At 46.9% G+C, this 27452-nt stretch overlaps 1 protein-coding gene across 1 annotated transcript in view; it reads right to left on the bottom strand.

The window, feature by feature from the left end:
• Window positions 1–27452, bottom strand: part of COL4A1 (collagen type IV alpha 1 chain) — a 136187-nt gene that overhangs the window by 42302 nt on the left and 66433 nt on the right. Inside the window, exons 3-18 of the mRNA XM_021695995.2 lie at window positions 11599–11688; window positions 11465–11509; window positions 10417–10461; window positions 10249–10311; window positions 9697–9750; window positions 9520–9546; window positions 7697–7780; window positions 7551–7613; window positions 6268–6303; window positions 5287–5328; window positions 3953–4039; window positions 3421–3447; window positions 3217–3267; window positions 2474–2518; window positions 2332–2385; window positions 607–648 (exon numbers count right to left, since the gene is read on the bottom strand). Of these exons, the coding sequence (XP_021551670.1) occupies window positions 607–648; window positions 2332–2385; window positions 2474–2518; window positions 3217–3267; window positions 3421–3447; window positions 3953–4039; window positions 5287–5328; window positions 6268–6303; window positions 7551–7613; window positions 7697–7780; window positions 9520–9546; window positions 9697–9750; window positions 10249–10311; window positions 10417–10461; window positions 11465–11509; window positions 11599–11688 (855 nt within the window). The remainder of the gene's footprint in view (window positions 1–606; window positions 649–2331; window positions 2386–2473; window positions 2519–3216; window positions 3268–3420; window positions 3448–3952; window positions 4040–5286; window positions 5329–6267; window positions 6304–7550; window positions 7614–7696; window positions 7781–9519; window positions 9547–9696; window positions 9751–10248; window positions 10312–10416; window positions 10462–11464; window positions 11510–11598; window positions 11689–27452) is intronic.

Genomic DNA, 27452 nt, shown 5'->3' with positions numbered 1-27452 from the left:
ACGGGGCGCAGGCACGAACCACCACCGGGCACACGCCATGGGCAGCCGTGCTAAGCACCTCAGCCAACGAAACAACAAGTAACCTTTCCACTGTTCCAAAGAAGATTCGGGACAAAATGGGTCAACCAGCTCCAGCACCCCTCTCTGACAGGACACCAAAGAGGGCCGTTCAAGATAACTTGCAAACGTGAAGAAGGTTCATTTTTACAAAGGAAAAAAAAAACACTGCAAACACCGATTGCCCCCACATGTAAAAATACGCACAGGGGCAAGTAAAATGCTATTTGCAGACATAAAACCTGTTTTGCTAGGGAAAGTCAAATTATGGATGATCGGTTTCTTTTAACATTTTCCTTAATGGACCATTAAAAAAAAAAAGTTTCAAAATGTTTTGCTCCTATTGTTATCCAAAAGCAAGTCTTTTCATTGTCAGTGGTCGAGGAAATGCAGAAATTATCGAAATATAATAAACGCCACACAATACTGAATATAAGTTTTTGATTTTAAATAACATGCACCCTCTATACACACAAATGTCATTCTAGGAACACTGTGGGGCACGTGGCCCCAGCCCCCAACCAACTACCAAACAGCACTTTTACTCACAATTCCAGGTGGGCCTGGAGGACCTGCTTCACCTTTGTCTCCCTACAAAAGAAGAAATACTTGTATTTTTCGACTAGACAGATTGTCTTGCAGAAAGCATGGTTCAACTTCCTGTCCCAGAAAAATAAAGACTGTGCCCACTTCCACTAAAGTTATTTTCCTCTCCTAAGTAGCCCTCACTGTGAGGGGCTGAAAGTGCTCTGTACCTATTAAACCAAAAATGAATGCACGTCCATCTGCTTTCTATAAGCGTGATGCACGGAAACAAAGATTTCTGCAAATCGTTAACGGAGTTTAATGGCTCACATGACAAAGCCGCCCACAAGGTCTGCTATGTTTGATGGCATGCTCCCTCGGGCAACGCAAACAGAATCACTGCTAAGCTGAATTAGCATCTGGTATTTTTTCAATAAAATGAAAGTAAATGGAATGAAAGCTTTTGATTTCTAAATATATTTTCTTAAAGAAATCATTTCACTAGAGGTTTTTATGTGTAAGGTTGTCTAAACCTGTACTGAAAGTCATAATAAAAGGATATTCATGGTTTCATCTTTCCCCCTAAAATCCAGCATTACATGAGGTAGATAAATTCTAACACTTTGAGGCTTAATTTCATTCGTATTAGAAGAAAAACCCAAAGGAATTTATCCTGTTATGTCTAAGGTTTTATATAAGCCATCAAAATAATAACCCTTAAAAGTCCTAAGATCTGCACATATTCCATGAATGCAGTTTCTCCCCTTTAAATAAACCAAAGCAATAAACTTAGCAGCAAACCAGCATTAGATGTTTTGATTTTTCTGATGTGAATATGAGACTTTAGAAATATCTGTGGAACTTAAAAAATACTTAGCTAATATATCCTAAACATATTTACCTTTTAAAATCTACAAGATTTGACTTTCTCAATAACGGTACAGTTATCAGTAAAGGATCTTTCCCTTCCTCCCTGGCTTTCGTGAACAAGCTCCGAGGGCCCCTCCCTAGTTTATGAGTCATTGCTGGAGATGCTATTCCAAAGCTGTTTATGTTCGCAGAGATTTACGTTACCTAGTCTTGTATCAGTGAGTTTTTTCTGCCTATCACATTGACAAATATTTTATAAAGTTTGATAACAAGCAGTGGCCCAAAAAAAAGGGCACCGGGACAGAAGGATGTTCTTTTCTAGGGGCAATTTGGCAGCATATGGTGAAAATCTCAAAAAAAAAAAAAAAGGGGGGGGGGGGACACAAATATTTGTACTCATAAGCGTGTGGGTGTGACCCACATGCCCGCAGCACAAGGCGTGGACACAGGATGTCCCGTGTGGCTGCGTGCGGACATTCAAATGCATCCACGCCGTGTCATTAAGTGACAAAGCAGGATGCACCGCACAATCCCCATTGTTTTAGAGGGGCGCATGCAGGTGCACACACAGGACGGTGGTGCATTCTGACCACTTCTGAGCAGGTAACAGGAAAATTAGACAAGCTTGTTTTCTTCACTCGATCTGCATTTTTTATTGTTTCGTAACCAGATGAGATTCATCTACTACAAAAGAGACATGAGTGGAACATTTTATGTTCCTCTTTTAAAAAAAAAAAAATCACACATGTAAATAAAACCACGAAATTAAGTCATGTGTTGCTCACAGGGACGTCAATCACTTTTATTATTTGAGGCCACGGTGCTTTTGGAAACTGAACCTCAGACTGAAGGAAAACCTCCTGTAGTGTCACCACTTACCCTGAAACCTTCGCGGCCTGGGAGTCCCGGGTACCCCGCGTCGCCTGGGAAGCCCTGCAGTGGGACACGGAGAGCACCCCCTCGTAAGCAACAGCCAAGACAACAGTTTGCTCTTAAAAATTACAGAAAAATAAATACTTACTGGACTCCCTTTTTCTCCTTTTTCGCCATCTTTCCCAGGTTTTCCCTGTACAATAAAGATGGAGACGAGACATCAGTATTTCATGAAAGCAGTAACAAACACTCCCCGAGGCCCAGGCCAGGAACCTCGGCATGGGCTGACAATACCACAGGAAGGAGAAATGCAGTCTACGTGCAGCAACTAGGAACACGGGACAGCAGAAGCGGACTTTTCAATGTTTAAACAACGGAGCCTGATGAGCTCCAAACCTCCTAAGGCAAGCGTTCTATGTGGCCACACGGTGAACAGTAGAGTTTGCCGAATGGCAAGGGTCTGGTAGCTGATATGCAGAGGATTCATTTAATTTAATGGAGGGTCCCTGCATCACTGCAAGGTAGGAGCCGGAAACCAGTGGGTGGGGCTCCTGTCACCAGGCTTTGGGGGTGGGGGGCAGTTAATCTGAGCATCTCAGCTCTTGGCCGCTCAGGAAGCATCAGAAAAGGGCACGGAGACTCTCAATGAGGAGCCAGCAGGCGGGGGCCTCTTCAGAGAGACCCCAGCCCCAGCCTCCCCGGGAGGACTTTCAGATGGAGGCGACCTCCTCATTCCTGCTCGCAAGGGCTCCAGGAAAGCCCTTCAGGAGAGGACAGGGACAAACCGAAGAGCCCTACAAGCCACTTCCACTCCTGTTTCTGTAAACCTGGGACTCGAGGAAAGGAAGGAACGTGCTTTTACAGTAAGGAGCAAAAGGACGAGGCACTTACTCGGGGCCCTGGTTTTCCAGGCTCCCCTTTCTCTCCAAGCCCTGGCATTCCCTTGAAAGAACAAAAAGAAAGCTCTGTTAGGGTATTTAAGCAAAATATTAAATTATGTAAATATTACATTGAAGGTGAATAAGCTTGTCACTTAAATCCAATACTTTATGAACATTCACACAAAATAATGATAAGCAAGAATTGAGTACTTACCTGAAATCCAGGTTCACCTTTTTGACCCTAGAAGAATTTTTTAAAAAAGAGCAAGAGAGTGAGCTGTCATTACTAATGGCTATACTGATTTTTATACACTACACTGAATACGTAAAAGGAAAAAATTTCCTTTTCCTGCTATATTAACAAGGAAATTCTCTTTGGTCCCCAATATTCACATCCCAACACTGACAAGGTTGTGGGTTTAAGACGGGCAGTTAATTATGCTCGGTCTGTGGCAGCTATGACCCACCACGCCCCAACCAGCCTCCCTACCGCTGCCCCAGCCTGGCCCCAACCTGGTGCATCCAAGAAGCCCTCACTTGGGAGGTCAACCTTGCTCCAACCCAGTTCCAGCTGCCTCTGCTCTCAAGATGCTTGTATATTGTGGGATGGATGGTCTAGAAACCTGTTTTGTAGGTCACTGGTGAATGTAACTGGAGAAACTGAATTCTGACCCAGTTTCTCAATATCCCTTCAATTTGCCCAAAATTAGAAAGCCAGCCTTCGTCGGACAAAATCCATCTCATACCTTCTCTCCTTTAGTGGCGAAGTCTCCTTTTTCTTGAACTTGAGCTTGTCCTGGCACTCCCGGAGGCCCACTGACTCCCTGGTCACCCTGTTGATCCAAACAACGGGAATGAATTAGGCATAAAATTAAGTATTCAAAGAAGAAAGTGCAGAAGCAGGAAAAAGCCTAAAACAAAACATCTATTTTAAAAAAATGTAAATTATACTCTGTTCTAATCTACCCCTGTCTCAGCAGAAAGTTAAGTTTCAGTAGGAAGACGGCATAGTAAGGACACGAAGCCAAGAGACTTCCCCTCTCAGGAGTCAGGAAAACCACTACGTCAAGTAAGAACAACAGAACGCAACACCTACTAGACAATCTCTGCACCGTCTATGTATGGACCTTGCCTATGTTTATGCAGTTTATGTGTCCAGAGTGGGACACATGTGCTGTCCTATCGCATTTGGACAGAGAAAAGGGGCACGAACTACTCAGTAGAGCCTGGGAAGAAAGGAGGTATCTTTAGCTGCCCCCAAAGGAAGAGAACCATCAAGAATTTTCTTCCTCAGGAGTCCTGTTGGGTACAACTGGAAGCACAGAATCCCAGCGACAGCACAATGAGTGAGATCCAAAAAATTCAATGGCGTAATTTGCAGGGTCACCTTACAGTGAGGTTTATGGAAAGACTGGACCAAATTCAGAGTGGAACACAGAGGCCAAGAGTCAGTCCAGGCCTGCTCAGGCCTCAGCTGCACCTGGCACCCACTGGTGGACACGGATGGAGAACGTGGGCCCTGGGGCAGGTGTGGCCACAATCCCCAGAATCCCCACTGGGCTCGGGCCCATTTCACTCGCCTGATCCAGGGAAACCGGTGGAGAGATTAGCAGAGGATCAGGGACCTACCGCTGCCCTCCCTTCTCCCCTGCTCCAGTCTGTGCCTCCCTGCCTCTGTGGCTCACTTCCTCCCCGCCTCTGTGGCTCACTTCCTCCCCATTTAGGTATGATGGCCTTCCATCTTTGCAGGGTTTAGTAGAGTTACACTACTAATAGCCAACTGACTCTTTTCTAATAAAGTCTAGGTCTGGCTTTATCACTACCTGCGAACATTCTGATTGAACTCAATGTACAGAGAACTAGAATTAATGACCTCATTGTATTCTCTGCTGGTCAGATTGCAGGCAGAAAATGTCAGTGAATTCCAGCTGTCCATTGTAGGGAAAACACTAATAAAGAACTTACAGAGAAGGGTAATGATGGTTGTAAGGGTCCAAGAGGGGGTCCAGAGGCTGAAACCCCATTATACTTAGAACTGTAATTTTAAACATGAAAATACTCCAAAGCCGTGTGTACTCACCTTGTCGCCTTTTGGCCCTTGAAAACTTAAGCCCATTTGCCCCTGTTGATGAGAAATTAGGCTTCCATTACTAGAGTTGCCTACTTTGCTCAAAATCATCTAATAAATATCACATAAAATACCATATAAAATGTAACAATAGGGTAGAGTGAAGGCAAGAGCTTCTTCCAACAACTATCATAAAATTTTCAACAAAGTTGTGATCGCATTATATTCAATGTCTATTAAAAGAAGTTTTTAAAAGTATTACTGAAAAAATTCTGTAAAACCTTTTTTTTTAATTTATGGCTTTTAAAATCTGACTATAGAAAACTAAGGGAAAGATCAGTGATTCCAAAATAATGAGTAAGGGTTGGATGGAAGAAAGGATAGACAGATGGATAGATGGAGAGATGGACAGATGGATGGGGATGGATGGGATAGATAGATGGATGAATGTATGTATGGATGGGTGATGGATAGATGGATGGATGGATAGATGGATGGATGGGGATGGATGGATGGAGATGGATGGATGAATGGAGATGGATGGATGGGATGGATGGGATGGGTGGATGGGGATGGGGATGGATGGACAGATGGATAGACAAATGCATGGATAAATGGACAGATGGATGCATAGATGTTAAGCAGAGATAAAGAAATATAATTTTCCAGGGGCGCCTGGGTGGCTCAGACGGTTAAGCGTCTGCCTTCGGCTCAGGTCATGATCCCAGTGTCCTGGGATCGAGTCCCGCATCGGACTCCCTGCTAGGCGGGGAGCCTGCTTCTCTCCCTCTGCCTCTGCCTCTCTCTCTCTCTCTGACTTTCATGAATAAATAAATAAATAAATAAATAAATAAATAAAAATTAAAAAAAAAAAAAGAAAAAAGAAATATAATTTTCCAAAACTGTTTAAAGAGACTTTAAAGAGTAAGTTATGGTGATTTCGTGGTAGTCTTGTACAAATGCCAAAGAATGTCAAATGAAAAATATCTTTACCTTTTCACCTGGAGGGCCAGGAGGGCCTGGAGGACCCTGTAAGAGAGAGCATTTTAATTAAATATCATTCACAACCTCGGTAAGCTCTACGTGCTTCTTTTTACTGGAGTTATCTTAAGGTTCCCATGATTAATGGGCTAATATATTTGTTAAATATTTAAATTTTATTTTTATGCTTTGGATCTATAAAATTTGGAAAGTAACTAGGAATTAGTCCAGGACAATAATTAACAGGGATGAAACACCTCAACATCTTAGGCACTGCCCTGTGAAATCCACTGATCCAAGAATGTGCCAGGAACACAGATGCTGAATGAAATTCACAGCCAAACTCTCTGAGAGCCCTAGTTTCCAGTTCGGAAATGGTGTTCGTCCACTTTGGATATAACTGTTTATCTAAAAAGTTGAATGATTTCTTCAAGTGCATAGGCTGTAGTGAAGTAAAAACCTTCCTGTGTTTGCAACAAAATTTCAGAGTGCTTTTCAATGATTAAAAAAACAAACAAACAAACAACTAGTCATTCTTCACAAAAATGAGTCCATTTACTTACAAGAATATAAAAGATTACACTTGCAAGAATGGACAGAAGAATTGCTGGATTTGAGAGGGAGGGGGGGCGGGCGGGGAAGGGAGGCCTGAAAATCTCTCAAGGACTGTCAGGCAGGCCAGTATGAGGATGCCAGTCTGGGGAACATTATTCACTGCCAGTAAACATGGCACTTGACAAATGGCTAAGTCTCATTAATATTGACTCTCTTGTGCTCTCAAAATGTGCAAGTGGGAGGAGACGGGCCCTCCTCCTACTGGGAATTACTGGCTGTGCAGGGGGCCAGTGAGAGAGGGGAGCCTCTGGAGGGTTATGTCCCGGGGCTCAGTCCTTACCACAAATACAGCACAGCTTCCCGCCTGCTGCCTGTCCTGCGTCCCCGGCCCCACAGAGCCAGGCGCTCTGGGATGACTGTTTCTACATGTCCATCTCTGAACTTAGCCTCCTCAGGCCACGGTATCGCCGGCAGCCACCCATCCCCTCCAGTAACGAATGTGTTATCTGTGTGGGACGTGTTGGCATGCACCGCCACCACTAGCCTTCTCCCCAGGGCTCTGGAATACGTGCCCCTTAAGTGCCAAAGGGGCACTCTCCCAAGAAAGAAGCTCGTTCTCCCAAACCAAATGAAGAGAGAGCACAACTATGTACAATCATCATTACACTGGATTTACTTTCATGCCACAGCACAGCTGTTCTTTCAGTGAGTGACTCCAACAGGTTCCCCCCAACACTTACTGGTGGCCCGGTAAATCCTGGAGGGCCAACAGGACCTTGCAGGCCTGGCAGTCCTGGCGAGCCCTGTAAGTTATTGAAAACGGAAGAATTAAACGGGAACTAGGAGAGACTCTGCGTGTGGTTATAGTTATTTAGCAAACGCTTACTGGTGTTCCTGGGGGTCCAGGAAATCCTCTTTCACCTTTCAACAGGGTCCCAGGCACATGGCCAATGATTTCACCTGGATCCCCCTGGGGGATGAAAAAAGAGAAGGAAAAAAAAGTCACAAATACTGGTATTTCTATATAGAAACTGAGAACCCACTCAGTAAGAGGCGTGCATTACTGGTATGGAATCTGGGATTTAGGCTCTGTCTACACCTGGAATATACACACTGGCCGCCTCCCGCTCACTGCTGGTACCTTACTGCCCAGCATCCTGTGCTGCAGGCTCGGCTCAGCCAGTGAAAGGAACTACAGCACGTGCCCACGGTCATCCACACCCCCCCCCCCCCCCCGCCACGGAGAGAGCGTGCATATTAGGGCCGCAGGCTCCGAGCGCTCTCATGCAATAAAGATTATCTTTCACAAAAAGACCCAGGATGAGCATTTTTATAAAAGCAGGCTGTAATGGTAAATTTTATGTCTACTTGGCCAGGCCACAATACCCAGATATTTGGTTAAGCCCCAGTCTGGATGTCGCCGTGAAGGTATTTTTAAGATAAGATAAACATTTAAATCAGTAGTCTCTGAGTAAAGTAGATTATTCTCCATAATGTGGGTGGGCCTCGTCCAATCAGTGGAAGGCCTCAAGAGGAAAGAAAAAAACCAGACCTCCCTCAAGGAAGAGGGAATTCTGCCTCCGGACAGCCTCTGAATTGGGACCCTGGCTCTTCCCTGGGTCTCCAGCCGGCCATCCTGCCCTCTAGATTTTGGAGTTGCCAGCCCCCACAATTATGTGATTCCTTAAAATAAATCTATCGGGAGACATACATCTATGTCCATACACACATATGTACATAAATACACACACACCCCCTACTGGTTCTGGTTCTCCGCAGAACCCTGACTAAAATACCGGACGATCATGAGGATGCTGTTTCTCAGCAAGACTGCTCCAAACACCCAGACACCCCTGCCCTCCGAACAGCTGTGCGGCATGGGGCACGCACCCTGAGTCAGGTCAGCGGGAGCCATGGCCCACCGCCTGGGAAGGACTTGTGGGCAGAGTTCTCTGCTCCCCCATGCCCAGGGAAGAATGCCAGAGGGGCCAGGGCAGGGCTAAGCACCTGCATGGATCCACCCCCGCGCTGGCTCATGGTACAAGTGTGGATGGAGGACCTGCCCCCACTGGGCTGGGAGCAGGGACCCCACCGCTTGGGTGCCATGGCAGGAGGGGCTGAGTTTCCCTTCCTCACCACAGGCAGAGGGTGCTGGGTCCCACCCTGACACAAAGGGACAGTCAAGCTGAGAAAGGCCATGGATTTGCTCAGAATAAGGAGGGGGTGGTGGCAGGACACCAGGGATCTAACCTAAAGGGACTGGGGTTTTCCTGCAGGAATCACAAAATTTACAATAGAGAGTGCCTCCAGATTCCAGGCAACACGACAAGATGGCTGTATTTAAGTGAAACCATATAGATTAAACATGGTAACTGTTTGAGCACTTCTGTCCCATGGCTCAGGAAAAGGAGCATCACCAGGACTGTCCATGCAGAGAATTAATCTGGACTGGACTCACATCTGCCAATACTCACCATCACACTGTGCTTCCTATTTCTGCTTATTTCCTATTCAGAAATTACACCCAGTGTCTCAAGTTTACATCCTAAAATTTAAGTTTGTGCCTATGACTTAGATACTCGTGTAACAGAGCACAGCTCAGACGAACACATTAACAGGCAATCAATCAACCAAGGTGACCTGAAATAAATGTGTTTGTCTGGCACCGCTTTACTCCTGCAATGAACCCAGCAATGTGTATGTACGTACCTTCATTCCTGGTAATCCTGGAGGTCCCTGCAAAAGACAAGGTTGGCATCAGTTTCGTTTCTCTCAAAACATCATTAGCATTAAGATATAAGTCCAAGAAAAGGAAAGAAAGTGGAACAAAAGGAGAAGAATTACAACCAAAAAAGGAAATTCTGGTGGAAAGAGCACTATACTCACAGGATTTCCAGCGAATCCAGGCAAACCCGGGGGCCCCAGAGGCCCTGGCTCGCCCTGAGGGGACAGCAGAGAGTCAGGTGGGTGCGAGACATACAGGACATTGGTCCAGACAGTCACCTCAGTTACTCTGTCCTCCCCTTCAGAGATACTTCATTTGCTGGTTAAAATCGTATCCTAAAAATTATCTGTTAACAGCTTTATTGCTCAGTGCTACTTCATGATAGAAGACGTCTATTTGAGAATAAAATTAATAGGGACAAGGATTAATAATAGCATTTTCTTATTTGCTTTAGTAACAGATAAGTGAGAAATTTCATGTTTAAAGCAATTGCAGGATAAGAGTCCACAAAAAAGAAAGGCAAAATCGCATGTTTCTTGAACATTAAATGTGGGGAAACTGGATCTCCTCATCAAACCAAGAGCACTTTGAGGCAAGTAACTTTCCAACTGGGGCAAGTAAAACCGTGTTCACGGGACAGCACTGTCTGACTTCTCGACACGGGAAGTCCGGTAGCCTGAGCACGAGGGAGGGGGTCTTCGTCCCAAATTTACCTTTGTTCCATTGCATCCGGGGATACCTGGAGGACCAGGGGGACCGTCTTGGCCAGGAATACCCTGCAATCAATAAAGTGAAAAGGTGGCCAAAAGAGGGTCACCCGATGGTGCTGTCACTCCCATCAATCATCTCCCCAAGGAAGCATGTGCATCTTAGATACATACAGGCAGTCCTGGGTTTCCAGGGTAACCCGATGCTCCAGGGGGTCCCTGTCAGGAGAGAAATGAGAGAAGGCACTAAGAGCTGGGGCCCTCATCTCCTGCACCTCACCCACCCGGCTAAGGGCAGCACCCACCCCCAGCACACGGCATTCTGCCAGGGACCCAGCCCACGGAGGCAGCAAGGCTACATCCAAAGCTGACCCGAATCGCTTCTAAAATCAAGGCTGCACCCTCACAAAATAACTCTGTCCTCATTTCATACTTTGTGATTTCTAAGTAAAATATATCATACATAAAAACATATATATTGTATACATCATATACATGTAAATGCATGTAGGTTACACGTGTATAAACATATATAATTTACATTAAAAACTCAAATTGTTGGGGAGATAAATCGTCTCGCTAGGGGAAGAAAACCAAGTCATTCCTGGTGGAGCTCTGGATCTTCTCCCTCCCAAACAGCGCCGGGACCCTCTCCACTGTCTCCTGCCCAAGGGCTCAGGAGTGCCAGCAACTTTCCCCCAAACTGGGTAACAGCAGAAGGAAATGCTGACAGTGTCTTTCTGTTTCTCTACTTCCAAAACGTGCTCTCCAAGGTCTTCATCTATGCATTTCCCAGGAATGGAAGTGCAACACAAAAGTAGGGGGTGAAGAAGGAAGAGCAAGGTGAGCTCTCAAAATGTCGCCGCTTTCCACAATAAAGGAAACCCCTCTTTTCAATGACTTGTAGACCTATCATCTCCCCTCCCCCAAATTAAAGCATGTCCGTGAGAGCCTGTGAGGAAGCACAAATGGGAGAAGCGCGGGTGAGAGAAGCCGCCACGAGGATGGGGTGGGGGGGGAGCCATGACCAGCACTCACGTCAAGCCCTCAGCGGGCCACACGCAGTGGCAGCTCCGGGCAGAGAGGCAGGGCACGGGACGGGCAGGGAGAAGGGACAGAGGGGGACGCCCCTCAGGACTGCTGGGAGGCAGGAGCGGGTAGAGAGCCATCTCTGGGAGGCACCCCTGGATCACATCCCGACTTAAGTCACACTTGTACTCACTCTTGTCCCTTTCGTTCCAGGCAGCCCGGGTTCTCCAGTGTCACCCTGGAACCCAACAGAAATGCCACCGTGACAAGAATGCAGATCACCTTAAACCCACGCCCCCCCGCCCCCCATGATACAGCCAAGCTTACCTTTTGTCCTGGTGGCCCCTGCGGCCCCTCGGGTCCTTGCATCCCGGGAAACCCGATGACACCTTGCAACCCTGGGAGGCCTCTTTCGCCCTATGAAGGAGCAGCAGATCAGACCGAAGGCACGTTAGAAGAAACGGAGGAAATGAATCGGTACTCACCCTTCCACGTGCCGCCCCGCCCCACACAAGCGTGTGCGGGCATTTGAAAGCCAACGCGGCAGACTAACTCCTATTTCAGGAGGCTTTTCTCTACTGCATTTCCAGCTCTCTGAAGACAGGAATCTTCATACACAACGCCTAGCACAATGCTTTCTATATACTATATGCTAAATGCTAAATAATTTGTCGGGTAAATAAAATAACGAATAGTTGGGTTTTTTTTCACCGAACTGACTGCGCGGGGATTCAACTAGTGGGATCATATTATCAGCAGGCACAGCACTAGGACTCTGTAAGCAGACCGGCGGTCAAGTTCTTCCTTCAGACTCCTAGGAGCTGTGTAGACAGAGCTCACGGTGTGAGCTTCAGCACGAGATGCAGAGACTTCTCTGTGCAATCCGCAATGTGATGGTGGGCGTGTTTTTTGCAAAGGTATGATCCAAGTTTAATTATAGTCTCTGCCCTCGTGGAGCAAAAAGAATACACCTGAACACACACACGTGGCCATAATATACTCAAAAAGGAAAAAGGACAGTCCAAAAGGCTGGGGTTCTGAGCCCCAAGCTGGCCCTTGAAGGGCGAATGCAAAATAAGTATGTGAGGAGAAAAAAGGAGTCAATGAGGCTGGGTAGTGGCAAGCAGATGGTGACGAGGTCGATCGAGGCTGCGTGAGCACAAAAAACTAAGCAAAAATACAACAAGCACAGAGTGTGGAGGAAAGTGGCGTCCACGTCCGACCCTGGAAATGGCATTTCTCCCAGAGGCATCGGCGAGCCCATGACCTGCTTACGCAATATTTAATGAAGACTGCCATAGTTAGATTGCCAACAGAAAATCACCCATCATCAGGATACAAAATCAAGAAAACCTATTTTCTTTACGCTCTATGGACTTTAACGCAACCTTATGATACAAAGGAGCAGATGAGACCGCCATCGCCCCTGACTTTGAAAAGCAGAAGAAGGTCCTCTGGATGACGTAGTGCCCAGTACTTTCTCAGTTTTGTTAGCTCAAAGTAAAAGTAAACCGACAAGCTATACATTCCAGAACATCCACACACACCCCCAGTAAGGCAGGTCACCACAGGTAACCGAGAAGCCCTGCACCGTGGCACAGAAGGAGGGAGACAGGGCAAGGACCCTAGAAGCCGCCCTTCCTTCCGAACCGCTCAGCCAGTCCTGGCACTTGTTGGCAAATTCACTGCCTGTTGCATTTTTAAAAATGCAGAATGTGGTTCTGCACGTGCGACCCCAACCGCTGTGCTTGCATGGACTGCAGGATTCACTGGAGGTGTGAGTCAAGAACACCGTGTGAATCAATGTGGAGGAGATTACTGCAGACTCTGGGGGGTATAATAAAACAGTGAATGGATAAAGAAAATTAAGGCCTGCAGCCTGGCACACCCCTGTGGACAGCGGCATCCAGAGAACCGAGCCAGAGGAGCAGACACTGACAGCCCAGAGCCCTCAGCATAGGATCTGACACGGAATGCTGGCTCCTTCTCCCTAAGGCCTGGGACAGCTGGGGAAAAAAAGCACCCTCAGACCAAGACTGGTTCAACTGGAAAGCTACTCACATATATTCATTCTTAACCTGAACTAGTAAGAGTGTGTTACGACCGCAGAGAACGCTGACCACAGAGATACACCGCATTCCGTCATCGTGTCGACCTCCTCCCTACTACTTGGATGTGGGAAAATTCTACCCGAAACAGAAGAGATTTGAACTGCAAACAGCCAGCTACAAAAACAAAGTGAACACTGAATTGTGTCTCCCCAAACAGCCTCACGTGACATCGGAAGGAAATGCGAGAGGCACATCAATGTAAGAGTTTCCAGTGCATTTGGTGGCGTATTTTTAGTACTTAATTAGTATTTGGCTATATCACTATGAGACCCCGTGCAGATAAGACTTTATAATTCTCATTTTACCCGTGGAATGCATGGAGGCCGGGAGCCAGATTAGCTGATTTCTACAAGTTTCTCATTGAGTCAGCGCTAAAGCCAAAAATAGAAATGAGGTCAGCCTGCACCACAGTCCATGGTTTTTCTAGGTCACTAGAGCAAGCTGGTTCCCAGCAAACTGTTAAACAATTCACCAGCATTAACTTATCCCCTTTTATGTCCATTTCAACAGATAGGGGCACTAGGATTCTGACGCTTAACTGACTTGTCACATGTCACCGGGTGACCCCTGCACGCTGCTGGGAACAGAACTCAGAAATCTGATTCCCAGTCCTTGCTTGCACACAGGAACACATTCTTTCCCAAATGTCACCGGAACGCTTAAGCAATCTGTATATCCCAAGAGTTTTGAAATTAAGTAGCTAAAAAGGAAGTGACTCCCCCACCAACATGGTTCTTGTTATCTCCCACATACTTTTTTTTAACTTTCCCACTCTTTTGTTCAGACAAAAGCGCACAAGAATAATCTGATATCCCGTGCCCTGTCCAAAGCGATTATGGGCACCAGAGCAGAGCCAGCAGACAGGATAAACGTTCAAACAGCTCTACCGTTAGCTGGCAAGCAGTGCACACCGCCTGCAGGCTGCATTACTCCTCTGAGCTGTTAACAGGTCTCCACTGCCGTTGCAGGAAGAGCAGAGCGGGTTGTGCTGGTCGTGCGTAAACCAGACGACGCAGCTGCAACAGCGAGACCACAACGCAGCCACCCCCGTGCTGGAGCTCAAGGCAGGATGCGCACAGTCCAAACCCCTGAGAAATAGGCCCCTGAGTCACCTAGTTCCCATGATGTGTCAAAGGCAAGGTCCGAAAGGACATGGCAGCCACAAAATCGTGCCAGGCACAAATGGAACCCACAACCAGTGTTCATCACAGTCGAGAACATTTCAGCGGAGGAAAGAAAAGTTGGTAAAACATTACACAAAAGTTTTGATGCAATTGTATTTAACAGTTTTATTCTTCAACTTCAGTGCAATGTATTATACTAATTAAAAGGAAGTTTATGTACCAAGAACAGTGAAGTGACTACCACTGCATCCTCAAATGATGGAATTCAGAATTTAAAGAGGAAGACCAAAATGCCATCATTATAAAGATGAAAGAATACAGCCACGGAGAATAATCTTGGCATCAAAATTAGCTATTCTAAATTGGGCATGAAATAGAGTTTCATGGACAGAGTAACTTACTTAAAAATTTTGCATAAAATATGTATTATCTAAAGCACGGACACACTTAAAAACTCCATAAAATATGGGAACAAAAGACTGTGTTATAGTATCAATTATTTCCCTTCCTCTTAAAATGCTTATGGAAACAAGTTCATAATGGAAATCAAAGGCTAAAACATCACCCCTTCCTATCTAAGTCAGAAATCCAAACTCAAATGGGGCTCCTGGGATGGCTGAAGTTGAAATAATGTGAAGCTTCCAACTCTGAAGGATAACATAATTACCAACAACAAACACTGAAGTTAACAAAAAATATATCTAGAATAAGCAGTCATCCAGTCTTACTATCAGAGGCCATATTATGCCTGTTTCAACGGTCAGCATGGGATCACATTCTTTGAGTTAAATTTTAAATTTATTTTTCACATCTAAAATAATATTACCATAGGTCTTTACAATGGACAGAAGCACAAGCAGAAATGTTTCCCTGCCCCCGGGCAGGCCCAACCGTAGTGGACAGGGCCATCTACACCTACTTGTGCTTGCGTTCATCCATTACAAAGCAGAACAGACCCAACAAGCGAGGTTAACTAGATTTGGGGGCTGGGTTTCCACCTCTTGGAAGTAAATACTTGAACAGCAGGGATATAGTTTTGTTCATTCAGTGTTTGGCACAATCTTTGAATTCGATAAAAGTGGTGTGTGGATGGATGGATTCAGCAGTGGTATACATGACCACTAGCATGAAACAAGGCGGTACGTATGCCTCCTGGAAACTGAGAGCGTGGTTACACTACGGTGACTGGGCAGCTGGGGCCCCCTTCCCGGTCTAAAGCCCCGTGGGCACCATCGGAGCCTGGGCGACACATGCGCCTGTGGCCGAAGCAGCTGCAGGGACAGCAAGCCATGGTCAGGACATGACACTGGATCAGCTGTTTTTTCCTATCATTGGTGCCTGGAGATTTCAATTTCCAAGCAAAGCTGCAAATGATTGAAGGAATGAGAGCATTTGCTTTTGGAGCCAGACCTCACGAAGAATTCAGCGATGGGGAAATGATTTCAAATGATGGGTCACAGTCAACGGGTGACACAGGGACTCGGCCAAAAATTCCACAAGAGCAATTCTTTGAGCCCAACAACCATCAGACATCTGCAGGACCATTTCCGGAATGCCGACACTGTTGGGAAAGTGGTGGGAAGTGTCACGGGGTCCTGGAAAAACTGTGTGACGAGGCCCCACTGGGAGCTCCATCCACACGGCGAAGCCTGACATCATGGCGGCTCTGCTGGCGGGGGGGCGGGGGGTGGGAGGAGCGGGAACAGGCAGCTGGAGCCCTGAACACGCTTTCCTAAGAGGGGGACGTGTGTACTGATTCTCCTTTGCACTAGGAGACGTGTACCTGGATTCCTAAAAGAATGTACATATGTTAATGTAAAGTACACCATGCTTCTTTGATGAATTAAATATAACAAGAAAATTGTTTCATGAAACCACTCTATCATTACTATTGTTTTCTTGCATTTAATATTTTAATAGTAAAGCAGGAAAGAGTAAAATAATCAAGGTCAAAAAATATGGCTAGTAATCTTTATTTTCTTCCCCGTACTCTGATTTTCTCTCTCAAGCCCTGGTGATGTTCAGCTTGAAAGTCAATATTCGGAATCTTTATGTTGTGGCTCTCCAGCAAACGTGTTAAGACCTTTAACAATTATATACGGAGGGGGAGAAAAGGTAAGTGTTTAAGCTTTTATTCTTAGAAATGAGGGCATTCCCACCTTTACAGATTCAAGGGAAGAGAAGAATCAGAAAGGTGTTAAAAAAAAAAAAAAAATCCCCCAACCCATGACCTTCGAGCTCATGACCTGGTGTGCTGTCAGATCCGCTCTCTTCCTAGGAGCTCTGAACCCATCCTGCCTCTGCTAACCCATGGGGGTTGGTCTGGTCAAGCAGACCCCACCCCGCCTCTCGCCACATGAACACCGCCAGGCTTGCTGTGACTGCTGGGCCTGCAGATGGTCGAGTCTGCGTGGAGAATGGGGTAAACCTGCGTGCTGAGCCGTGGGCACGGGAGCTGGCTGGAAGGCCTTTCTTTCCCTCTGCCCACCTGCACAGACCACAGACTGCAGCCTGAGGCTGGCCATTCTGCCGCAGCGATCCTGGGCAGAACCGCTCTCCGGGCAACAAAGATCCATCTCATAGATGAGGCCCACCCATGCCCCGCTGATAGCTCGTCAGCCTCGGACAGCCCACAGGTACAGCACACGCAGAACCTTCTCCAAGTCTCCGTGCTCAAGGACAGACTTCCTTTGGATAAGTCCCAGTATTGCAACACTTGAGCCCACGGTAAACTGTAGCACAACTCTTGGAATCTCAGCATTGCTATGAAGCTGCCTGGCAGAGCTCCAGGCTCAGATCACGCACAACACAGAAGCAGCAGAGCGAAAGTACAGACGAGGTAGGCACACAGGTTTATCTCTGACCACTGGGCATCTGCACAGAAGAAAACCCTAGACCTTCTGGTCTACAAAACTCCACTTTGTACATCAACTTGTGAGGAAAAAAAGAACTGCAAAGAGTTCTTTACAAAATACTTCCTAAAGAACTGTCTCTCAACACAAAAACTTGAAAGAGCTCTAAGTGCCGTCTTAATATAAATCTAAGACTGCTCCCCTAAAGCCATGTGAGAGCAAACTGTTCAACTTCACTGATCTAGCGAAAAAAACTTTCTAAAATGAAAGGCGCACCTGAGCGCTGACAACTTGTTGGTGGGGGCGAAAAGAGAAAATCCCACCGGAAAGTCTTCCAAAGGTCCTCGGGACTTATAGAAAGTTCCTGACATTTCTCCCTAGTTGGAGCCGAGGACTGCGGTCTTGAGCAGCAAGCGTTCGCTTCGGTCATGTGTCTCTCACACTCTTTCTGGAAAACCAGCCTAACACACTTTTCATTAATTCTTCCTCTGAAGCAGTAATCTGCTCAAAATATTTCTAAGTATAAATATTTTAAGTCATTCCCCTGAAGGAGTCAGCTTCCCAAGTTGGAAATAAGAAAAATACTGTGGTAACTTTTTTCCAGTATCGTGGATGTATTCAATCAAATCCTGTGCATACGTTTCCTGATAAAGGTAACCTAATCGATAGCTCATTTCCATTTTCCCACCAAACCACAACCAAATGTAGTTTGTTCTCCAGAAACATTTGTATTTCCTGGCCTCACGCTCCTTTAAACACAATCAAATTTCAATGAGAAGGTTCGCCTCTCTTGATGGGTTTTCCTGCAGACCCCCACCCATCCTGCTCTGCGCTACACCCCGGCTGTCCACTGCCTCCTGGGCCAGGGTCCCCACCCCCGGGCATCATCCAGCCAGACTGAGAGAGGGATGCTTCCACCTGAAATGTTTGTACTCCTACTCCACACACACCATCCCCTAGCACCTGGGCACAGCCCCAGGAGCTCAGCTAAACATCCTTTCCTCGGGGAGACCTCCTAGACACAGGGGATTTGAAGAAAATTATTACATCTAACTGACCCAGTTCAATTAGGGGCAATAAATAAAGGGCGAAGGGACCTTTAGAGGCTCCTGTAAGGAAAGCCCCCCGCGGCTCTGGCTTCCCACCACTAGGGGGCGCTAGGGGACTACACTTTTCTCAAATTAAACCCCCGTGGAACCTGAAGCCTTCAGCCTTTTTTCTTAAATATTCATTATGTTAATATAGTGTCTATTCAGTGCCGTTGAAGATTATTAGCATGGGCACAGCTCAGAGAAATCAGTCTGATACGGTCTAAAAGACAGAACACCCAGGGAAAGAAAGAATTTTAATTAGAATTAAACATGAAATTAGCAACCTGAACATCAAGGCTATTAAACGGCAGGTGAATGCCGATGACTCCACCCATAATGGGCATTATGGCGATTTCTCAGACTGCTGTGTCCACTCATTTCATAAACTGAGAGCATCTGAATCTAACAATACAGAAAAAAGTAAATTCAGTTTTCTGAATGACTGCACAGAAATAGTACACCCTAGAAAAATGTTAAGTCCTACAAAACACTCATGAAACAAGTACAGATAGGACAGCAGGGAGGTCTCTAAGAAAGTATTACTAACTACCCAACTGCCAGGAGAATTTGTTTAAAGGCTTCTCTCTGGTCCCTTCTACTGCAAGTTCATAGGAAACCTATACATCCTGATTTTTGTCATCTGTGAAGAAAAAAAAAAATCCAACCAATTTTTAATGGCCTCCAAAAAAGATGATTAACATCTCCCTTGCTAAAAACTTAATTTCATGACATGGAATTCTCATGAAAGTCAGAATCATGAATACCTCTACCTAATCCTGTCGCCTTATATTCTGCTTCTCATACACAGACTTAAAGATTGTGTTTTAAAGCCGAAAAACAGTACAGAAAAAGTGCTATACTGCAGCTCAGACCATCCCTCTGGCTGTGGCAGGCTGTCTATGTTGCACACTGCAGTGAGTAGGGGGCAAAATCCAGCTGCAGCTCAGCATCGGCCCAGCGTGGGGAGGGGGCACTGGTCCAACAGGCACAGAGCTGAGCAAAGTGCAGGAGCATCAAAGCCACCAGCTAGAAAGAGACCCTACACAGGGGTTCTATTTATGAATGAATGCTTAGGACACTGTACTGGGGTTGGGCAGGGGAGCAATGATCATGCCTGAGGAGACCTGCACTTTCACTCACCAGCACCTTTTTTTTTTTTAAGTTCCATGAGGTTTATCAAAATTCTGTGTCATAACCTGAATATTTGGGGAAGGGGAGAGGTTGCAGGAAAATAATGGACAACAAAATAACAAGGTCATTAACACATAGCAAGAAGTTAGCAGCTGAGTTTGGACAGAAAAAAAATACATCTTTTATTCAAAAAGACAGTTTGCTCCGTTTTCACTATCGCCAACAACCTTGAGATTTAAAGAGATGTGTTCTACGTGATCAGTGAATTCGAGAAACAATTTGAGCGATCTGAATCGAGTGAATTTGAGAAATGAATTTGAGCAATCAGTGCACAGCACCTAAACAGACCATAACTGAGGATGTTATTACCTGAACTTGGAAACGTCTGTGGGTGTGTGACAAGATCCTGGAAATGCGTGCATCCTGAACAAAATTAGGACACATAAAAGTCAGGAAGTGCCACAATCTAGGTCAGGGATTTTTTGGGGGTCTGTGTTAACAGTAAATATGAAAAATGCAAACAAAATATCCTGACAATAGTAATTATAATTAATAATACAAAAAGCATACAAGCTATCCTTTAGGTTTAACCTTGAGAGAAACTGCCAATTGGCAATTAAGAGAAAATTTTTGTTTTGTTCTTTTTTTTTTTCCTTAAAAAAAAATGTGGGTTAAATGTTACTATCTTTCAAAATTAGGTGTCCTGCCAGGAGGCATTCCCTGCTCCCCAGCGCCTAGCACAGAGAGCACACAGTAGGTGCTCACTAAATATTTTCAGGAGTGAATCCGGAAACACAAAGTGTTAAAGATTCCAAGGAAATACCATAAGCCCACCAAGAGGACAGAGTTGGAGATCCTATTTTCAAACCTGACTGCAAATAGGCATCCTTGCTCTGGGTTAGCAAGTGGATCTTACTTCCTACCTTCTTGCCTCAGTGAGGGCACAGATAATGCTGCATGGTGGGGAGAACCTTTGCCTAGGAACCAAGAGACTGTGTTTGTAGCTCCAGCACCAGCCACTAGGACTCTCTGAAAATCTGGTTTGCCGTCTGAAAGATGGGAGGACTCTACCTGCCTCACACCGGATTTCACGAAGGATCAAATCTGATTGAGTATTCCCCTACTTTGCGCTGCATCAGACACGGAGCACGTGATCATGCACCACGTGTATTTACATACAGTTTGCATTTACGATCAAGATTTCTCAGTCCATCAGGTCAACTGCATTTCTTATAAAGCCACAGAGTATCTTAAGAGAAAGAAAATGCAGGGTCACCTTTTTCCCTTCCCAGCGGTCATAACCCATGAATTATCTCATTCTTATTTTTGAGGCTAAATTTGACAATGGAAAATAAGGATTCCCTGGGTATTGAAAAGATAGGACAGGAGCGCTTGGGTGGCTCAGTTGTTAAGCATCTGCCTTTGGCTCAGGTCATGATGCCAGGGTCCTGGGATCGAGCCCCGCATCGGGCTCCCTGCTCAGCAGGGAGCCTGGTCCTCCCTCTTCCACTCCCCCTGCTTGTGTTCCCTCTCTTGCTGTATCTCTCTCTATCAAATAAATAAAGTCTTTAAAAAAAAAAAAGGACAGATTTTCTTTTAAAGAAATTGCTCATTTATCTGATGCACAAGGTCTTTTTTTCTTAATGAATACATCTGATATTCTTTCCCAGCTGGGAATATCGTTTATTCTCTCACATGAGCCTGAGTCTGTGGGGCCACATGGTCACCAACTCATCCATGTCCACGGCCTCAGGGCCCTCTCTATTTGTAGCCCACAGGTGTCCAATGACAAACAGGTTTTGTTTGCTCTCCCTCCCACAAAGGGACTTGGCTACACCTCATTGCTAACAACATTCTTCCTCAGTGTGCAGCAATAATTTCAAGACATCATTAATCATGCTCAGAACCCAAAAGATAATAACAGTTCCAAAGAGCTGAAACATGACAAATCAATTCTGCCCGTATAATACAGTGCAATACTGGAAGAGCGTGAGGTTTTATAAAACCCACAATTCACTTAATATCAGTAATTTGAAAAAGTTGTGGTCAAACACCATCAATCTGAATTAATAACTGAATTTTAACCTATTTTCAGTAAAAACTTCATTAATTCTCTTAAAACATATACGGTCACTCAAGGAAAGGAATTAAGCAAGATATTGAAGGGGCTTCATGGATCAAGATTTTGATTTTACACCTGAATAGCTAAGTAAAGTGTACAATTGCTCAATCAATACAAAATCATGGTGCATAAATAAACACAATCAATAACTACTTCTTAAATACTTAAAAACAGCCTTCCCTTACAGGGTAGGTTCCGTTCACCACAATGTTGTTCATGGAATTGGCAAGCCTGTTTCCAAAAGATAATGTGGAGATATATTTTAACCCAAGGTATGGCCAAATTATTTTATTTTTTTATTTTTTTTTAGATTTTATTTATTTTTATTTGAGAGAGAGAGAATGAGAGAGAGCACATGAGAGGGGGGAGGGTCAGAGGGAGAAGCAGACTCCCCGCCGAGCAGGGAGCCCGATGCAGGACTCGATCCAGGGACTCCAGGATCATGACCTGAGCCGAAGGCAGTCGCTTAACGAACTGAGCCACCCAGGCGCCCTGGCCAAATTATTTTAAAAGTTTAAGTTGGTAGGATCTTAATTAGTGCCATTTTTACTACACATATTTTGTAAAGGTTTCAAAGGTTCAATTTATAAGACAGTTTCTCGCTTTCTTATTATTACTTAATCCAATAGACTAAGATATTATGTTCTTTGGCTAGGAGAGAAGATGCAGAAATTTGCCTAAATTGCATTACAGTTTGTAAACTGGAGAAATTAATGTTCTTGTAAAAAATAGGTTACAGATTGTAGAATTGAATGTGTGACATTTTACCTTGTATTCCATATTTAAATTTTTTTTAAAAAATTAGAGGATAGATGACCTGAAGTGTAGATGTGGGGGGGGGGGGCAGTGCATGAAGAGGAAGGCTGGGCCACACCTCCTGCCCTGCCCCTCTGCTCCCCACTCTGGCATCCCACACAATGACCAACTCGATTTCTCTTTGGTAAGAGGAGGCTGATAGCCAAATACCCTGAAGTGGCCTTCCCCTGTCCCCTGCCCCACATATAAAAGTGCTTATTTTCAAGATTTCAAAGCTCCCACGGGAATTCCCAACCAGTGGGAACCCACCCAGCGTCTCTGAAAGAATAAGTAGGCTCCAAAGTCAATGCTTCCCCCAGGGCAAATGAGCACCTTGGGTTTAGAAACAGATGAAGAGTCATCATCTAACAGCTGTTTGGTACTCCATGTAAAAATAGTGTGGTTGCCTATCTGGGTCCAGAATTTCAGAATAACACACCCAGTCATGACAAGGAGCTCACCTGCCCCTCCCAGGCCCCTAAATCCACCTGGGCCTCCTGGCACCCACCCATCCGAAGTGGTAAGTTAGGAAACAGACACTGCTCCTGAGGGAGCCCCACAACCACAGCTGAATGGAGTAACTGCGGAGCAAATGACAAATGATTTGCTTCTGAAATAAGACTGCCTACAGTCTCCTAGAACTTCTACTTAACTATGTGATGGAACACAGAGGGCTGTGCCAGGAACCAAATATCTGACAGGACGCAAGAGGACATGTGTGCGCTCTCATCCGCCACCGAGTGAAGCAGATTCCTTTCAAACAACACAATTTTAGGGACGCCTGGATGGCTCAGTTGTTAAGCGTCTGCCTTCAGCTCAGCTCATGCTCTCAGGGTCCTGGGATCGAGCCCCCCATCGGGCTCCCTGCTCCGCGGAGAGTCTGCTTCTCCCTCTGCCTCTGCCTGCCACTCCCCTTGCCTGTGCTCTCTCTCAAGTAAGTAAAATCTTAAAAACAACAACAACAGAATTGTAAACCTCCCCCACTGAGTAGAGATCCCTTTGTGTGAAGCACCCCTTGACCCGGAGAACGGTCCTTCGGCTCACACCGCGAGGAGGACACCTGTTTCACCACGCTGCAGCACGTGTCCCTCGACGAGGCGGAGAGCCTCGAAGGGACGCTTCCCAAGGGCAGGAGCGGCCCCCAAGGTGGGGAACTTCAATGTCACATTTGGGTTAAGAACAGAACGTTAAAAAGGCAAGGGAGTGAGGCGTGAAGGGCATTCACGGCCGCTCCTGTGAATGGTTTCGTAATCACCACGTCTTTCTCCCTCCCCTTCGGGGCTCGCTGCCTCCCCGAGAGCGGGAGGCCACACCTGAGCAACGACCGCCAGGTGGGCGACCATGGGAGCAGCTGTCTCAGCTCCTCTCATAGTCGACCCCTCAGGAAAATCTCAGACATGACGTGCGGAGCGCGAACCGATTCGCAAAGGGGAAGCGGAGCCAGGGAGGAAGCCCCGGCTCGGCTGCCCGGCCATGCGGACTCCCGCGCAGGGATGTCGACATCTTTCAAAGCAGAACGCCGGCACGAGAAGCAGATGGCGAACAGGGCTCAACAAACGCGGAGCTCCACGTGAGCAGGCTGGAGAAGCCGGCTGCGCGCACGGCGGCCGAAGCGGCGGCATCCCCGTCCCGACCTCCGCACACCTCGGCGAGCAAGCACCGGCCCAGCCGACGTCGGCTGGGAAAGCACTAACCCACTCTGGGCCTGACCTTCCTGGGCTTCGGCTCAGCACAGCCCGCTGACGTGGACCGCATACCAGAGCTCCTTCCGACACAACAGCGTTTCACTCTAGAAAGGTCAGGAACGGCCCAGCGCCAAGGTTCCTTCCGGCCTTTACCGGGAAGGCCTTCCGGCACTTCGACCCGGAAGTGCTTGACGCCCAGCGCCCCATCCTCCCCTTGGAGATTTCAACTTTGATCAGAGTGACTCTCTGACTGAGAAATGCGCAAGAACACCGGAGAGACACAGGCGCCAGACATCGCCATCTTTGGCTGGGCGTGTATGCGCATGCGTATGCGTGTATGGGGGGGGGATGGGGCGCGCGTCTGCGTGCGCATGCGTGCCTGCGTGCGCTCACACGCGCATGAACACTGACGGCCGGTGACCCGCAGACAGGCCCCAGGGAACCGAGCCGTGAGGCTCGGGAAGGTGCACGAGGTGCGTCTGTGCAGGGAACAGAACGGAAGCCAGTGAGCAACGGGAAGGGAATAGAAGCTTGAGGTGGGAGGGAGGTGAAGAGCCAAATTTCTAAAAAGGAAAGAAAAAGAGGTGCCTGGTGCCTGCGCAGCGTAGGCTTTGAACTCCCCCCCCCCAGCGCTGTCACGTGTCCAGAGTGCCCGAGGGAGTCGAACAGCCTTTGGGGCTTCGGCTCCGGCGCTCATGGCCCCAGGCCCACAGGGGCCCGAAGGACCGGGTTGCTCGGCACAGGTCAGCGATCTCACGTCCACAGGGAAAAAGCCAGCACTGCTCTGCTTCATGACTGCAAGTCATACTTAGAATGTTATTCTTGGCTTTTGCCGGACGTCTCCCCGGCCATAGATTACGTCGGCCCCGGCAGACCAGGCATTCAGTGAGCCGTCGGGTCCCCGTCTCGTGTAGAGAACTGAGTGTCCCACACCCGGAGGGGAGGCAGGGCTCGGGAAGCCAGGACGCCCCCGCCGGGCCCTCCTGAGACTGCGGGGTCACAGCCTCCCTGCCGGGCTCCCAGGGCTCAGCCTGTGTGGTCTGGAATGAGAGGAGGTACCGCGCTTCACGAGGGGCCTCCGTGTTCGCTCTGAGACGCCAGACCTCTGCCGCTGCAGCTCCTTTCAGAGGAGAAGCGTCGCCGAACACTCTCCAGCCACACCCGCCAGGAGAAAAGGTGCGGTGTCCCGATGCAGGAGAAAGTACAGCATCTCCTGGCCTCGTGGGTTAGGAAGCAGTCTGGGAGCAAGACTGTCTCGGTGCCTTCCACCCTGGTCCGCGAAACACTGACCAGGCCAGAGGCAGGAGTCCCAGCCCAAGGGCTGACAGGAAAGACACACGCTCTGCTTTTTGACAAATAACTTCACTTTCATAAAAATATGTCCTTTAACGATTTGGGGTCTCATATGCAGAAGTAAGACTGTGAGGGGGAGGAGTGCAGGGGGTTCTGTCATCCATGGGAGTTTCCCAAAGTGTCCAGTTTTCCACCCCAGATCAGGGCAAATGGGATGGAAAACAGGGAAACAAGATTAGGGGGTCTAACTCATGTGCCCCGAGCGTGCTGCCTGAATTTTAGGCGCCTGCTCAGGGAAGGTTCGGCTTACCTTTCCCTGGCCCAAGACTCCAGCTCAACTCTGGTCTCTACGGGGCTCGCTCTCACAGTACTGTCTCCCTCCGGCTGATGGCAAAATGTCCAGTCTGGGGTTACTGGTGCCAATACCGTGAGAGCCATGAGGGCGGGCGTCACGCCGGTCCTGCTAACCGCTGCCTACGACCATTGGCACACCGCCACACAAAGCCGAAGCTCAGTAAGACCCCCAGAGTGAAGGGCGGGTGGGGTGGGATGGCTGACATTGTTTTTCCGGCTCCAAAAATTCACTGGATCTACTACAGATAAACTTCGTTCCTTCACCAATCTTTCTAGGGAAAGCCATTTCAAAATCAAGCCGTTAGCCAGATACTAAAATTCTCAGAATTCACATCAACTTACAACGTGGATTTCCTGCGTAGAATCAGTGAAGTCACAGATGGTCGTCTCGTGCTTCGATGACATCCATCAAATACCATTTGGATAGAACTTCACAATCACACAAGACATGTAAGAGATTCGTGTCTACTCTTCATTACCAGAAGCACCATTCAGCGCTCTGTCTGCTGGTCTGTAAGCACGCGGGTCAGCACCCCTCATGCTAAGGAAGGAGAACCCCTACTGAAGGACTTGAAGCCAGGAATGATGTCATGGTGGCAGAGTAGCAACCAGCCAAGAACCATTCATTGTTAGCTCCTCACATTCCCCTATGAATAAATGGGGGAGGAATTTAAAATCTTCGGGCCAGATAAGCATCGTACTTTTATAAAACCATGTGGTCAAGCGGCGGGCTCAGCCACCGTGGAGACCAGACCGTGTTCAACTGCATCTTTAACGTTTCTAATGGACTTGCCAAAGGGGAAAGAAGACAGAGGGGCACCACTTCCCACCGGTATCTGGTTTGCTCGTTACCGCTGACTAATTCTTCCTTTGTTTGATGGTGCCTTGTGCTGAGAGCCACTTCACAAGGATGCAGGTTCTGCTAATATCATCTTTGTGGGTGCAGCTCTCCACGCCCACACAACATAATTCCTTCGCCTCATTATGTGCGGTCTGGAAACATATTTTCAATGTTCGTGATACTCTACCAACAAACAGGAGGAAAACCCAAATGCACCATTTTCATTTGTCAGGGTTTGGTTTACATTGTCTTTGATCTTGATTTAAAACAGTCACATGTTGCTGTGTCTAAAAGCTACATTCCTGACAAGCAATGTTTTCTCAGGATCCTATTTACCAAAAAAAACTGTTTCTTCCCATGCATAGTCAAGACGAAGGCCATCGGGGCCCAGCACCATGATGACATCGTCCACTCACATGAGGTATTCTGGACTTTAAAAGTCACAGGACACAATATTCCAGTCAGGAAATTTAATTTTCTGCTACTCCTTCTAAACATGGAAACAAGATCAAATCACTATTTTTAAAGCTGCACTGGATGAGGTGTGTTCCAAATACAGCTGCAAATAAAAAAGTGTCAGTTTTTTTATGATTGTAATGTATCACGAGTGTAACATGTCTCAGAAGCACATGATAAGGGGCAGATTTTATGGAGTGGAGAGAAACAGGCAGAGGGACGGAAGTGGGGTAGCACAGCCCACGGTCCCTGCTGTGCTAGGGGAGAGTGAGTATTGCCGTGGTGTCCAAAGCCGACGTGAGACATCCACCTGGCTTGTGTGCAGA

The sequence above is a fragment of the Neomonachus schauinslandi genome, chromosome 3 (genome assembly GCF_002201575.2).
Source record: "Neomonachus schauinslandi chromosome 3, ASM220157v2, whole genome shotgun sequence".
Lineage (NCBI taxonomy): Eukaryota > Metazoa > Chordata > Mammalia > Carnivora > Phocidae > Neomonachus > Neomonachus schauinslandi.
Note: the sequence above shows the minus strand (reverse complement) of the source record. Positions and strands in the feature narration are given on the sequence as shown.